Below are 13,372 nucleotides of genomic sequence, written 5' to 3'. Positions count from 1 at the left end.
TTGGCACAAACGTTCACTTAGACTTAACTATCACTTAGACTTAACTATGAACTGATTTTGGCTTTCAAATGTCAAAGTCACTGTTACCATGTCTGTATTCTCAATATCTCAAGAACACCTCGAGGGAATTTCTTCAAATTTGGCACAAATGTCTGCTTGGGCTCTGCTATAAACGGATTAGATTTTGGTGGTCAATGGTCAAGGTCACTGTGACCTTGCATCCAGCTCATTCTCATGTCATGTGATATCTCAAGAACACCACGAGGAAATTTCTTCAAACTTGGCACAGAAGTCCACTTAGACTCAACAACAAACTGATCAGATTTTGGTAGTAAAAGGCCAAGGTCATCGTGATCTTGTCGGTCTTATTCAAGTTAACATAATATTTAAAGAACACCTTGAGGGAATTTCTTTAAATTTAGCACAAATGTCCATTAGAACTCAAGGATAAACTTATTACATTTTGGTGGTCAAAGGTGAAGGTCACTGTTACCCCAAAAACATGTTTTGGCCATAACTCAAAAATGCACAGGATAATTATGTCAAAATTTCATAAAAATGTCTTTAATGATAAAGGTTTTTTTCGGCCATTATTCAGCGTCATAACTGATGGACAGAAGGGGAGACATTTGGTTAGATACTGAATCTTGGGTGTTCACCTTGAAACTGTGCTGATTGTATAGATCTTCTGTGCTGCTGGGTTGAAAATGTGTGTGTGAAGCATTCATGTTGTCGAGTGTGTAGCTTTTTTGCAATAACTTCCACATTTAAAGCACTGTCATGGCTACATGAGTGTGGACAGACATGGATGTAAACTGTAACTGTAGGCCTACAACTGCGAGGCGGTAATTCTATTATCTTTTTTATTTTTTTTAACTGTCATTTTTACCCTCTTATGAGCTCTTCAGACAGAATACCATTCACCTCAATTGAAGGCAAATAATCAGAGACAATTAGAGACAAATATCTAAAAACGTGGTCAAAGAAAACACAGCTATCTTGGGAGAGTTCACAAAAGGGTTGCGCAGCTTTTGTGGCTGTCTCAACCTGCACAAATAGGACGAAAAGAAGCCATGTAATTCTCAAAGCACCTGCAAAGGGTCAAATGCAGCCCAAACTGCACTGCCAAGCAAATAGCGTCTTGGTGCTCCTGTGCTATTTACATGTATTTAAAGGTAATTTTGTGCAAAATTGGCCCCTGTCTATGCAAATTAGCATTATTGCAAAAAACAGTCCAATTCATAAAGAGCAGCACTAAGAGCCACATGCAGTTACAATGTAATTATTAGCATCTTCAGAGGGTTGATGGTAACTGAAGGGCACTGACAGACTTGGATATTAAGCCCAAATATAGTTTCTGCCTGTCAGGTATTCCTTGCCTGAAGTGAACTGGTCAGGTCCTGTCACTTCAGTTTGAAAATTTCAGTTTTCTTTTTTTCTCTGCCATTGTTCTACCTACAAAATTTATACTTTGGCACATGGATGATTGTATCCAGTGACAACATGCAATTCATAGTGCTGTCAGCAGCCACCATCCACTCTGTGAATTCACACCTCCGTTGCTACTGTAGATGGCACAAGAGGTAAGAAAGAAAATATGTATTTTTTTGCGATTTGGATGGCCTGACAATAAAAAGCAAACTTCTCTGCTGGTGCAACTGACAGGGTCCTCAGATCTTTGAAATCCTGATCCTGATTTCAACGACCTTTAGTGTAGTCAGAACGTTCTTTGCTTGTAGTCAGTTGGACAAAGGGCATTCTCTAGAACTTTTTCCTCTTTGAAATATGTCTTCACTCAATCCCAGATTCTGTGGAAAAGGTGAAGGCTAAAGTTAGTCTTCATATATCTTCATTGATCACTCTCTTTGTTTTCTCTTTGATCCTGTGTACCTCTCACCTATTGTCTGTCTCTTTTAGCCTTTGGAGCTGCTGTGGCACTCCCTGGATGAGTGGCTGGTGCTTATCTCCACAGAGCTGGACAGGAACAGGAAGAACCCGTCTTCCTCCTCATCCAGCAGCGAGATAGCTTCTCTGCTTCTGAAACAGCGAGAGGTCGACCACTCCGGATCCACACCTAAACTCCCCTCCTTACTGGACCCTCAGACTGTCATGGAAACAGAGGTCTATGCTGACGGCGAGGATGTCATCTCCATGACGGCCAATCGACTCAGCGCTGTGATCCAGGCCTTCTATATGTGCTGCTCCTGTCAGATGCCACAAGGGTCTGTGCTCAGACTTCACTTGTCAGTTGTCATATGTAGTCAGTATACAGGAAAAAGTTAAATTTTGGTTCTATACATCTGGTGTCTGTTAAGATCACAGCTGTACTACTGCTACTACTGTACAGCCACTACTACTCTTGGTACTACCACTGCCACTACTGCTGTACTACTACTGACACTAATACTATAGCCACTACTACTACAGCAACTGTACTACTGCTACTACAGCCACTACTAATACTATTCTTGGTACTAGTAGCAACTGTACTACTGCTACTACAGCCACTACTAATGCTACTCTTGGTGCTACCACTGCCACTACTGCTGTACTACTACTGACACTAGTACTATAGCCACTACTTATACTACTCTTGGTACAGCCACTACTGCTATGCTACTTCTGATACTTTTACCACAGCCACCACTTCTGGCCATATACTGGCAGTAGTACCAGTATATGGCCAGTACTAGTATAAAGCAGGGCTCAAAGTACCACATGCATATGTACACACAGAATTTGAGCTGTGCACATGATTCTCAGCTCTACATGCACTGGTACACATAATTTGGTACAGGTGTCAACTCACACATTGACCACAAGACTCACGCAATTGATGAGCAGCACAGCTTCAACAGCAAAACTGGATATTGCTAATATGGATGGGATATTGGATATTGGATAGACATTCGCTCTGTATCCAACAGCATTTGTAACTCAGTTTCAGCTGATGTTGGCAGCAGGAGGATGGTTAGCTTACCCCCCAGCTCTACGCTTAACTACTGGGGACTTACTTATGGATCATCAAATAACATACAACCAGTGTTTTTTCAATACCTTGCCAATATTAGGGAAAATTATGATTTAAAAAATTATACTAAATTGGTCTCATGTAGCACATTTATTTATAATAACTTTTTTTTACATGAATATTTTAATAGAAAATAATGGCAGTTTCAGTGTAATTTTTTCTAGTGATCCAAGTTTAATACCTAATTGCCTACATAGGACACATTTCTTCACATAGGATTTTAGTGCTTCCTCTGTTTTTATGCCTCCACACCAGCAATAGCCATGGCAGGAGGCCAGTGGCGGCTGCTGGTCTTTCAAACAGGGGAAGCTCACTTTAAGTTAACATCATAAAATTTGTCATATTGTAGCGAAGCAGTAACTTATAAAAGGAACATTTAATTGAAGCTGATTTTCAACCACACTCATGCCATAGAACCACAGCCAAAGACAGATGGGTTTAGTTGTGTGTACTTTACAAATGATGAAAATGAGCTATATTGCTTATGGAAATAAGGCACTCTGGAAGGCACTCTGTCAGAAGACTCCACTTGCAAATATCTGCATGGGACTGAGCTCGCAATGCGACGATGCCTCTCGTCCAATCAAATTAGAATGTATGCGTTTGAAAACTGCTGATAAACAGCTGACGTTTGAACATCATAGTCATGATGTTAAACGCATCCTAGCGCACGTTTAATGCAATGTAAATTCTTATTTTAATGTTAATTATACAACGGTTGGTTCCGACTGACTAATTTGATTGGATGAGAGGCATTCCGTGAGTGCTGATATAGAGTATAACATCACTGGGACTTGTAACAGTAAAAGCACTCCGCTAACAGGTGTTATAAAAATAAATACAACCATTAATTAACCAACTGTCACACTCGCTACATTGACGCAAACTGGCACTATAACGTTACACCACGAAGATGGATATTTTCCCCAAAATTACATTTGAATTAAATTATGAGTGGTCGTCAGGAGAGGACGAGGAAAAGGAAAGCCAGGACTCTTCTGTGCAGACCTCCAGGTGTGTTTGTGTAACATCAGCCGACCTCGACACACTGGTGAGGAGCAAAAATGAAGCCAACACGGTCAGGAATTGTCAATGATCATCTGATGAGGTACTGATGAGGATGAGGGAGAGTGGAAGCTGAATCTGGCCGTGCCAACATCCAGGTTTGCCAACGTTTCATCAGCCGAACTGGACGGAGTTACACAGCTGCAGATCAATGTAAATACAAAGTAGGCTAGCTTGTGAGTTCCTGGCGCGTGTGCTGCGTTGCCTGGCAACAGACTGGGGGAACTGTTTTTTTTTTCGTGGAGCTACATAACATACTTAAATAATTTATTTAATCACCTTTTGTTAACATTTCCCTACTCAGCATTGCTGTTTAAGCTGTGGTTGAACTGTTGTATAAAAGCAATATCACACTCAAGGTTGTGACGTTGTACTGTATATCGTCACGGCTGTGATTTGGTCGTAGGCATGAGGCCGCAGGCCGTTTCACTCCCTCTCGTGTAATATTGCTTAATTCAATAGTACATATTTGACCATTTCTTCTATGAAGTTTTAGGGGAACTTCAGCCTCCCTTGTTATCTCAGAGCAATTGCCCCTGCAGGAGACATTATGTTTTTGGGTTGTCTGTCCATCCCATTCTCGAGAATGCGATATCTCAAGAGCCAAGGATTCAACAATAAACACACACAATGTCACAGGTCAAGGTCACTGTGACCTTGCATCTGTCTCATTTTGTGAACGCGATATCTCAAACACCTTGAGGGAATTCTTACAAATTTAGAATAAACACCCACTTAGACTCAACAATGAACTGATTAGATTTTGGTGGTCAAAGGCCAAGGTTTCTCTGACCTTGTGTCTGTCTCATATTGTGAACGTGATATCTCAAGAACACCATTAGGGAATTCTTTCAAATCTAGTAACAATGCCCACTTGGACTCAGATTTCCATTGTCAAAGGTCAAGGTCAGTGTGACTTTACATCTGTCTTATTCATGTGAATGCGACATCTCAAGAACACCTGAGGAAAATTTCTTTAAATTTGACACAAATGTCCACTTGGACTCAATAATTAATACTTGTCAAGGTCAAGGTCACTATGACCTCACAAAACGTGTATTCGGCCATAACTCAGGAATTCATACGCTAATTATGACAGTTTCACACAAATGTCTAAAAGGATAAAATTATTACATTATATATCCCAAAGGTAAAAGATCAGCTTCACTAATGCAAAATAACATTTCCCAATGACTTCCAGTGTGTTTAATTTCATTCATATTCACAAACTGCACATTCTCGGAACCCTTTGGCTGTATTCAGCGTCTGACTTCCGGCAGTCTGGTTTGATTTGGGCAGAGGAGGCGAATTTTCGTTTCCGACTTCCGTTTATGTATAAGTAAATATGCTGAAACATTGCAATAGATTGCAGTGACGCCAATTATGTTCCGCCTCGTTAGTTCACCGCATGGACCATTTAACCTGGCAACAACTGCAGCCGGCTCAAACATGATTGGTCAATATCACGTGGACTACAAACAGCCTAGCACCGGAAACCAGGGCTCTTCCGCTCTTCTTCCGGCGGCAAGATCTCCAGGGTTTGCCTGCAGACTCTACATTCACTGAATGTAGAGTCTGTATATAGAGAGTACAAACTGCATAAAAACTTCTGTAAACATTGGAAGATGGTAATTGAAGCGTAGAGGTAAATAATCAGTCAGTTAATATCTATTTATTTAATAACATGGGAAAAAGTGTACACCAAGAAGACCCAGTATGAATTATTTAAAAAGGTCTCCATTTAAGGTTTGCTGAGAAGCTGCTTAAAATGCAACTATGACCATATAAAGTTTGAAGTAGTTTCACTGAACTTAACTAGCCTGGAAATCCAGACCCAAATCTAGAAAGATTTAGGGTCTGGCTATGAGTAATGCAAATGGCCCAACTCGAGGGGGCGGCACCAAGCATGCATTTTAAAATATCACTGCATGCAATTGGATAACACTACGACCAATCAGAACAATACACAGGGTGACGTATCCAGAGCTAACTGGTAGATTAGACTCTTGCCGTATCCAGTCAGCAAAACAGCAAAAACGTCCTTCTTGCAAAGGAAAGATTTGTGCGCCGTCTTCTGTTCCTCTTTTAGAGAAAAAGCCAAGTCTAACTCGTTCATTGTAGCGGCCAAAGCCATTTCAAACAACCGGTGTTCATCCGTAGCCATTTTGCAATGTTTACTCACTGATTCCGGACTTCGTCATCACAGTGCTGTCGTCATCTGTTTAGCTCGCCTCTGGCCCGCCTATATCAGATACACCAATGTGATTGGTGCAGCTCGGCTACAAGGGCATGGGTAATGAGCATCTTTACTGATTGCCAGAGTGACTTGCTGAGCAAATTCAAATTGTGCTATTGCGAGAACTCTGGATTTGGAACTTAACTGTAATTTTGGTCAAATCCAACCATGGTGGAAATGTGGATAAAGGAGAACAAATAAACCACATGGTACAATAACAAGATTTTCTGGTCCAAGTAAGAATATTTTGGTGCCTGTAACTTTAAAAGTCTAATGCACTCATGCATGTACACAGAAGAAAAGTATTTCTAGCTCTGAAGCCTGCTTTAATACGCACTGCAACGTAGATCCAATGTGATGTGATGTCAGTGATCTGCTCACTCTTTTCTTTATGCTGCTGCTGTTTGTAGTGTCTCATAAGCTTCATCTCCACCCTGCATCCATCTGTAGGCTCAGAGTCCACAGTAACACATTGTCTACAAAGGCTGTGTAGTGAAATTAATGCAAAAGCAGCAGCTTCTGTCTTATGTCAGCGACACACCACGTGTCACCACAGCCATTGACAGAGCTCACAAACACATCCACTGTTGTTAAAAAAAATAAATAAAAAAACATTTCAAGCTTAAAAAGACCAACCACATTGCTGTTATGTGCTAAAGTGTGAGTGAAGCTGTTACACAGCAGGTGTAAACAGCTGTATTGACAAACATAGAAGTGTATCTGTTCTGTCAAATGTATGCAAGGCAGATGAATGAGTAACACAGCTGAAATGTGTCCTCTGTAGACAGCTCAAGTTCCCCTGCTGAGAGGTGTCACTCCTCAGTCTCTGCTGTGCTGAGCCTGGTGTCTTCTTAGTGACAAGGAGAGATGTACTGTATGCCTCGAGTGCATTTATCTTTATTGATAGTCTGCATTCAAATGGAAAACTAATGCTTATTCTGCTAGCACACTGATGGATTACTACAACTACTACCAACACTTGTACTTTTTTGATTCCTGATACAGCTGTCCATAAAATAGTGTGGCTCAATGCTGCAGTATTTGTCTGATCTATTAGCAAAATGCTGTGTACAAACTAATATATATATGTGTGTGTGTGTGTGTGTGTGTGTGTTCATTTATATATATATATATATATATATACACACACACACACACACACACATACACACATATATACATATGTGTATATTTTCAAAGTGTTATTCTTTCACTACTCAGTTTTCAAGAACTTAAGATAGCTCCCACTGTGATCTGCACTGCTTTGTCTGCCTCCTGTTTGCATTTACATTTCACTCTCTTTGTTTAAACTTTTCTCTGGGTCCGGAATTATACACAATTCAGTCATTAATGATTCTTACTAACAGTCAGTAGAGACCTGTTACTGACCTGCCTGCTGAGCTGAGCTCTCTCTGTTTCTGTTGATGTTGCTCTCATCTTCTTTACTCTGCTCTTTATCACAAAGTGATGTCTTCTGTTATGATCCAATATAATTGTCAGTGTAGGAGAATTTGCCATTTCAGATAAAACTGAATGATCTGATTGTAAAACAGATGCTGGTACTGAGATGGTAATGCTGTCTCTTTTTCTCTCTCACTTCATCCTCCTCACTCTTCACCTCCCTCTCCCCTCACCCAGAATGACGTCTCCTCGCTTTATCGAGTTTGTCTGCAAGCACGATGAGGTGCTCAAGTGTTTTGTAACCAGGTGAGTCAATGTGGCCCTCTGCCATACTTCAGCCTCCCCGCACAGCACCCAGAGACTGAGGATTGATCTAGCGGCTTCTTTCCTCCTAATTTATTTCCGCTCTTATCTCTCCGTACTCTCAGTCCCTCGTCATGTTTCTTGCTCTGTTCATCCCTCTGCCTCTTTGTTTTTTTCAGGAATCCAAAGATCATCTTTAACCACTTCCATTTCCTCCTAGAGTGTCCAGAGTTGATGTCACGCTTCATGCATATTATTAAGGGCCAGGTAAGGATTCATTTACTAAAGGGTTTTAGAGCCTTTACATGGCAGCACAAGTTTGTAAGCTAAATTCAGTCCACCGGAAAACATGGTCTGTTCTTCTTCGAGCAAGAGATAACAGTTGTTTTTCATCAGAAAGTGCACACTTGAAGTATGTAACACACAACATCCATAAACCTTTTCTTATCTGTATGTTGATTTGAATGTTGTCGCCTCATATTTACTACAGTTACACACTGAAACATTGCAATATAGTAGATCTAGTGTACGTATAAAGGTAGTAGCAAAAATACTTTCATAATCTCAATATTGAAATTCAGTCATCTACCTAAATTTTACAACCTGGACCTTGTTTTACCATGTTTTTGTTTCAAAGGTCAAGAGCTAAGGTCACTGTGACCTCATCTGTCTCATAGTGAATGCGATACTTCAAGAACATCTTAAATGAATTCTTTCAAATTTGGCACAAACACACAATGACGACTCAAAGATGAACAAATTAGATTTTTGTGGTCAAAGGTCAAGGTCACTGTGACCTTGTTTGTCTCATTCTTGTGAACGCGATATCTCAAGACCACCTGGAGGAAATTTCTTAAAATTTGGCACAAGCATTCATTTTGACTCAACAATGAACTAATTTGATTTTTCTGGTCAAGGGTCAAGGTCACTGGGACCTTCCATACATCTCATTTTTGTGAATTTGATATCTCAAGAACACCTTGAGAGATTTTCTTCAAATTTGGCACAAATAGCCACTTAGACTCAAAAATGAACTGATTAGAATTTGGCGTTCGAAGGTCAAAGGTCAATGTGACCTCACAAAACATGTTTTTGGCCATATCTCAAGAATTCATATGCTAATTGTGTCAACATTCTCACACAAATTTTGAAAAAGGATAAAATGATGACATTTTATATTCAAATGGTTAAAGGTTGAAATCACTGTGACATAATTTTCTGCAGTTTTCTTTGTCTTTATTTAATGTCATATCCCAGGAACAGAAGGGGAGACATTTGGTCAGATACAGAATTGGTGACACTGATCTTGGATGTTCACCTTGAAACTGTGCTCATTGTATAGATTTTCTGTGCTGCCTAGGGGAAGATGTGTATTTCTAGTTATTAAAGGTCCTCACAGAGAATGTACACAGGTGTTCAAGCTGATCAGGACCTTATAAAATCAGCCATCATTTATTAGCTCCCAAACTGAGTGAAATACATTAAATTTCCCCCATAGGCCTGGGCAGCTTGATTTGTCTCTCTTGTAAGCAAACTACACTGTGGCTCAAGAGTATGTATCTTATTCTTCATTCTTTCCTTTGATAAGTCAGAGTCCCTCTGTGTCTGTATGTGACTGTCTTCAGGGACTTTATGGAAAGTGACTTTGAAAGTCCCCTGTATTCACTTCAGGATCATTTAACAGTGTTACAACCATGGCGATAACACTTGTCTTAAGTTCCATTTATATGGCTTCATAAATTTTAAGTGCTGCTCCGAGTTGTGTGCTGTTCCCTCACTCTTCAGTATTCATATTTGAGCTGCAGCGTTCGAGCCTCGTTACCCATGGATTATGGCTCGCCTGGGAGTAGGCCCTTGTTTTAATTACAGACTTTAACCTGGTGAATTTGATTTCATCTCCTGATTCCTCTCTCAGTACGCCCCGCAGCCCCGGGGGGAAAAGCCTTTCTCTCTCTTCCTCGCTCATCCTTCACTCTACCTCCAACGCCTAGAGAACAAAGGCATATATTATGCAAATAGACCCCAGCCTCATCTCTGTATTACAGACGAGTATTTCAGCACTGAAGGCTTTCCGAGTCGTCGGCTGAGACTGAAAAATCCACAGTCTGAGAGTTGAAAGCACATAGAAGTGGTAATTAGTTTAGGAAAGTGCTGTGCAGTGTGGGATGAAGTCTTTTTTTTCCCTCTCAGCCCTTCAAGGATCGCTGTGAGTGGTTCTATGAGCATCTGCTGGCCGGCCAGCCAGACTCAGACATGGTTCACCGTCCGGTCAACGAGAACGACATCCTGCTCATCCACAGAGGTAGAAAATGTCCTCTTTATACATGAACAGTGTCAGTGTATGGTGGGGAGAAGATCACAACCAAATCCATTCACAGATGTAATTTACGCTCCAGTGTAATGTTCCCTGGCTTACTGGCAAATGCATACAGAATGAGTACAGGTGGATATGTGCCAGTTGTTGCTACAGTAGAGTGCAGTACAACATTTAGTGTCATTTTAAGACCACATTAATGTCAAACAAACACCAGAAAAACCTCCCTGAAATAAGTCTTATTAGTTGCACCCTGCAGGTTGAGGCATGTTTTATTTTAGACACTGCATGATAAACATGATTGGAGCTCAGTTAGTGTAGTAGTGTTTCTGCAGTCACAGGTGAGATGATAAAAAGCCATCAAGAAGGGCAGTTTAAATATATAAAGCCATGAATTAATTACACTGTGAGACATCTTATAGTACATTGTGACTGCTGCAGCCTTTTTGCAAAGTTATCTATCAGGAATGAACACTTGTATGCTGGCTAACAACAGTGCACTGCTGGCACATCTGCTCTACCAACACAAAGGTCTAATGGAAATGAATGAGGGGGCTGCATTTTTTTTGCACTGCTAATGTTGATTTACACAAGGCCTTAGAGTTTGAATCCTTCAGAACCCAGTCCTAGTTTACTTTGATTGTAACTTAGACACTATACGCAGGAAATGACAAAAGGAACCTTAATCATAAACATTCAATGTTCAAGAAAGAGTGTCACATTTTTTCAGAAAAATGTAAACTTTAAAGGAGCTGTTTGCGACATTCAGAGCATTTCTATGATTCAGAGTCTGGAGCGGGTTTTTTCTGCACACGGTTCTCATCATGGAATAGTTGAGCTGACAGCTATCAGCTAACTGTGCTAACTCAGTTAACAGCATTAACAACAGAGACAGTGCTGACTGAGCTAATGTTGTTACCAAGGTGGGACCAGAGGGTGGGCGAGACGTTTCCTTGACAACGCAGTCACTGAATGCAGTAGAAAACAGTAACGATGAGTTGGCCATTGGGATACATACATGCATGTGTGGCCAGACTGACTTACCACAACAAACCACAGAGAAACTTGGATTACACATAGACTGTATAAAATAATGGACATAGCCACTGCGATGTCACCCATTGGTTTGTGGAGTGGTTTTAAGCCTCAAGTTCAGCATTTGGCCGTCGTTGTCTTGGGTTTATTGAGCCAGAAGTGACCATATGTGGACAAGAAGGTGGCATTAATGCTAGCTGCTAGCTTGGTTAGGATGGTTCAATTGCAGCTATGATTAACTGTGATAATGCCATCGCTAATGCTAATTTTCACTAGTGGAAAAACAGGCTTAAAGACCATTAAAAGAAAATGTACTTACTGGGAAAACTGAATATCAGACTCTGTAGACGGTCTTTTGAAACAGTGACAGCGATGGTTACATCTGTACTTTGTGAATTGGAGGTTAACTAAGTTTGTCCTGTCAGTAAAATGGAGAATAGAAAGCATGTGGCTCCAGCTCTGACCACCATATTGCCATCTGTTCCCCACATCTTTTTCTCCCGAATGTTTTGTTCTGCAGTTTACTATTTCTACTTTTTAATCTCACTAACAGATTCCATATTCAGGAGTAGCTGTGAGATGGTTTCCAAGTCCACCAATGAGAAACTCAAACAGGGTATTGCTGTTCGCTTCCATGGCGAGGAAGGCATGGTGGGTTTCAGAAATCATGACACTGCACAAGTGTTCAGTAATAAAACTCCTTCTGTTGGCCTGTTTCAGTTGATGGATCAGCTGCCCCATGTCTCAGTGAATCCACAGTAACATGTTGTGTTGTTTCTCTGTGTGTTTCAGGGCCAGGGTGTGGTTCGGGAGTGGTTTGACATCCTGTCCAATGAGATCATCAACCCAGACTATGCTCTGTTCACCCAGTCAGCTGATGGTACAAGACATTTTTCCTTACTGTGATAACATTGAGTGTGACAAGCAGAGCTGTATCATGTAAAATGAAGTGTGTGTGTGTGTGTGTGTGTGTGTGTGTGTGTGTGTGTGTGTGTGTGTGTGTGTGTGTCTGTGTCTCACCTACAGGTACCACTTTTCAGCCCAACAGTAACTCATCTGTGAACCCAGACCACCTAAACTATTTCCGGTTCGCAGGTCAGATCCTGGGTCTGGCTCTGTACCACCGACAGCTGGTCAACATCTACTTCACCCGCTCCTTCTACAAACACATCCTGGGTATGTGTTGATACGAAACAGACTAGTGCATTAGTGAATATGGACATTAATCATTCAGACACTGCTGGAATCAGCATGACTTCAGGCCCTGACACACCAAGCTGACGGTCAGCCATTGGTCAAAGTTGAGTCATTGGTGTGTTTGCCGCCCTCCTGTGGTGTGTCCCACACCATTGGCCCTTGTCGATGCTAGTTTTAGTTTGCTAGTGCCTTTTTTCCCCGCTGATTCATTTATGATTTCAGTTATATAAAAAAGACACTTCTTCAACTTAAGATCCTGCCTCAAAATCACAAAGAACTATATCAATAGTAATCTCGGTGCTTGTTATCTGTATTTGGGTTAGGGATGTTAGTTTTGGTTAATTTTGCTTTCAGATGCCCATTAACTGGCAACTAATTGCTTAGTTATTACCAAAAAAAAGCAAAATGACATGTAATGTAAGAGGCCTAATTTCTTTTATGCCAACACTTTATGACTCAGTGAACTTCAGCTCAGCATTTCATGGTGCTATCCGTGGTGGTGAAATTTTAAGGATTTTCATGTAAATGTCTTCCCTTTTATTTTATTTACTGTTTGCTTTGCTGACAGACAGCTGGCTGGCTGTGTTAACATGTGAAAGACATAGTGCCCATGCGCCCCACTGAGGCTGAGTCCTCTGCAGTGGCCCAAGTTCGATTCCGACCTGCAGTCCTTTGCTGCATGTCATCCCCCCTTTCTCTCCCACATTTCCTGTCAATCTACAGCTGCCCTATCAATAAATGCAAGAACTGCCCAAAGAATAATATTAAAAAAAAAAACAACACAGCGCTC

General features: G+C 41.0%; 1 protein-coding gene across 2 annotated transcripts in view; it reads left to right on the top strand.

The window, feature by feature from the left end:
* The window catches only part of hace1 (HECT domain and ankyrin repeat containing E3 ubiquitin protein ligase 1), a 51,841-nt gene that overhangs the window by 21,400 nt on the left and 17,069 nt on the right, over positions 1-13,372 (top strand). For both annotated transcript variants that reach the window (XM_049583130.1, XM_049583129.1), the window contains 7 exons: positions 1,918-2,222; positions 7,971-8,039; positions 8,216-8,303; positions 10,227-10,338; positions 11,939-12,036; positions 12,178-12,265; positions 12,412-12,561. In XM_049583130.1, the coding sequence (XP_049439087.1) occupies positions 1,918-2,222; positions 7,971-8,039; positions 8,216-8,303; positions 10,227-10,338; positions 11,939-12,036; positions 12,178-12,265; positions 12,412-12,561 (910 nt within the window). The remainder of the gene's footprint in view (positions 1-1,917; positions 2,223-7,970; positions 8,040-8,215; positions 8,304-10,226; positions 10,339-11,938; positions 12,037-12,177; positions 12,266-12,411; positions 12,562-13,372) is intronic.

The sequence above is a fragment of the Epinephelus fuscoguttatus genome, linkage group LG8 (genome assembly GCF_011397635.1).
Source record: "Epinephelus fuscoguttatus linkage group LG8, E.fuscoguttatus.final_Chr_v1".
NCBI lineage: Eukaryota > Metazoa > Chordata > Actinopteri > Perciformes > Serranidae > Epinephelus > Epinephelus fuscoguttatus.
This window is presented reverse-complemented; position numbering and strand designations above follow the sequence as displayed.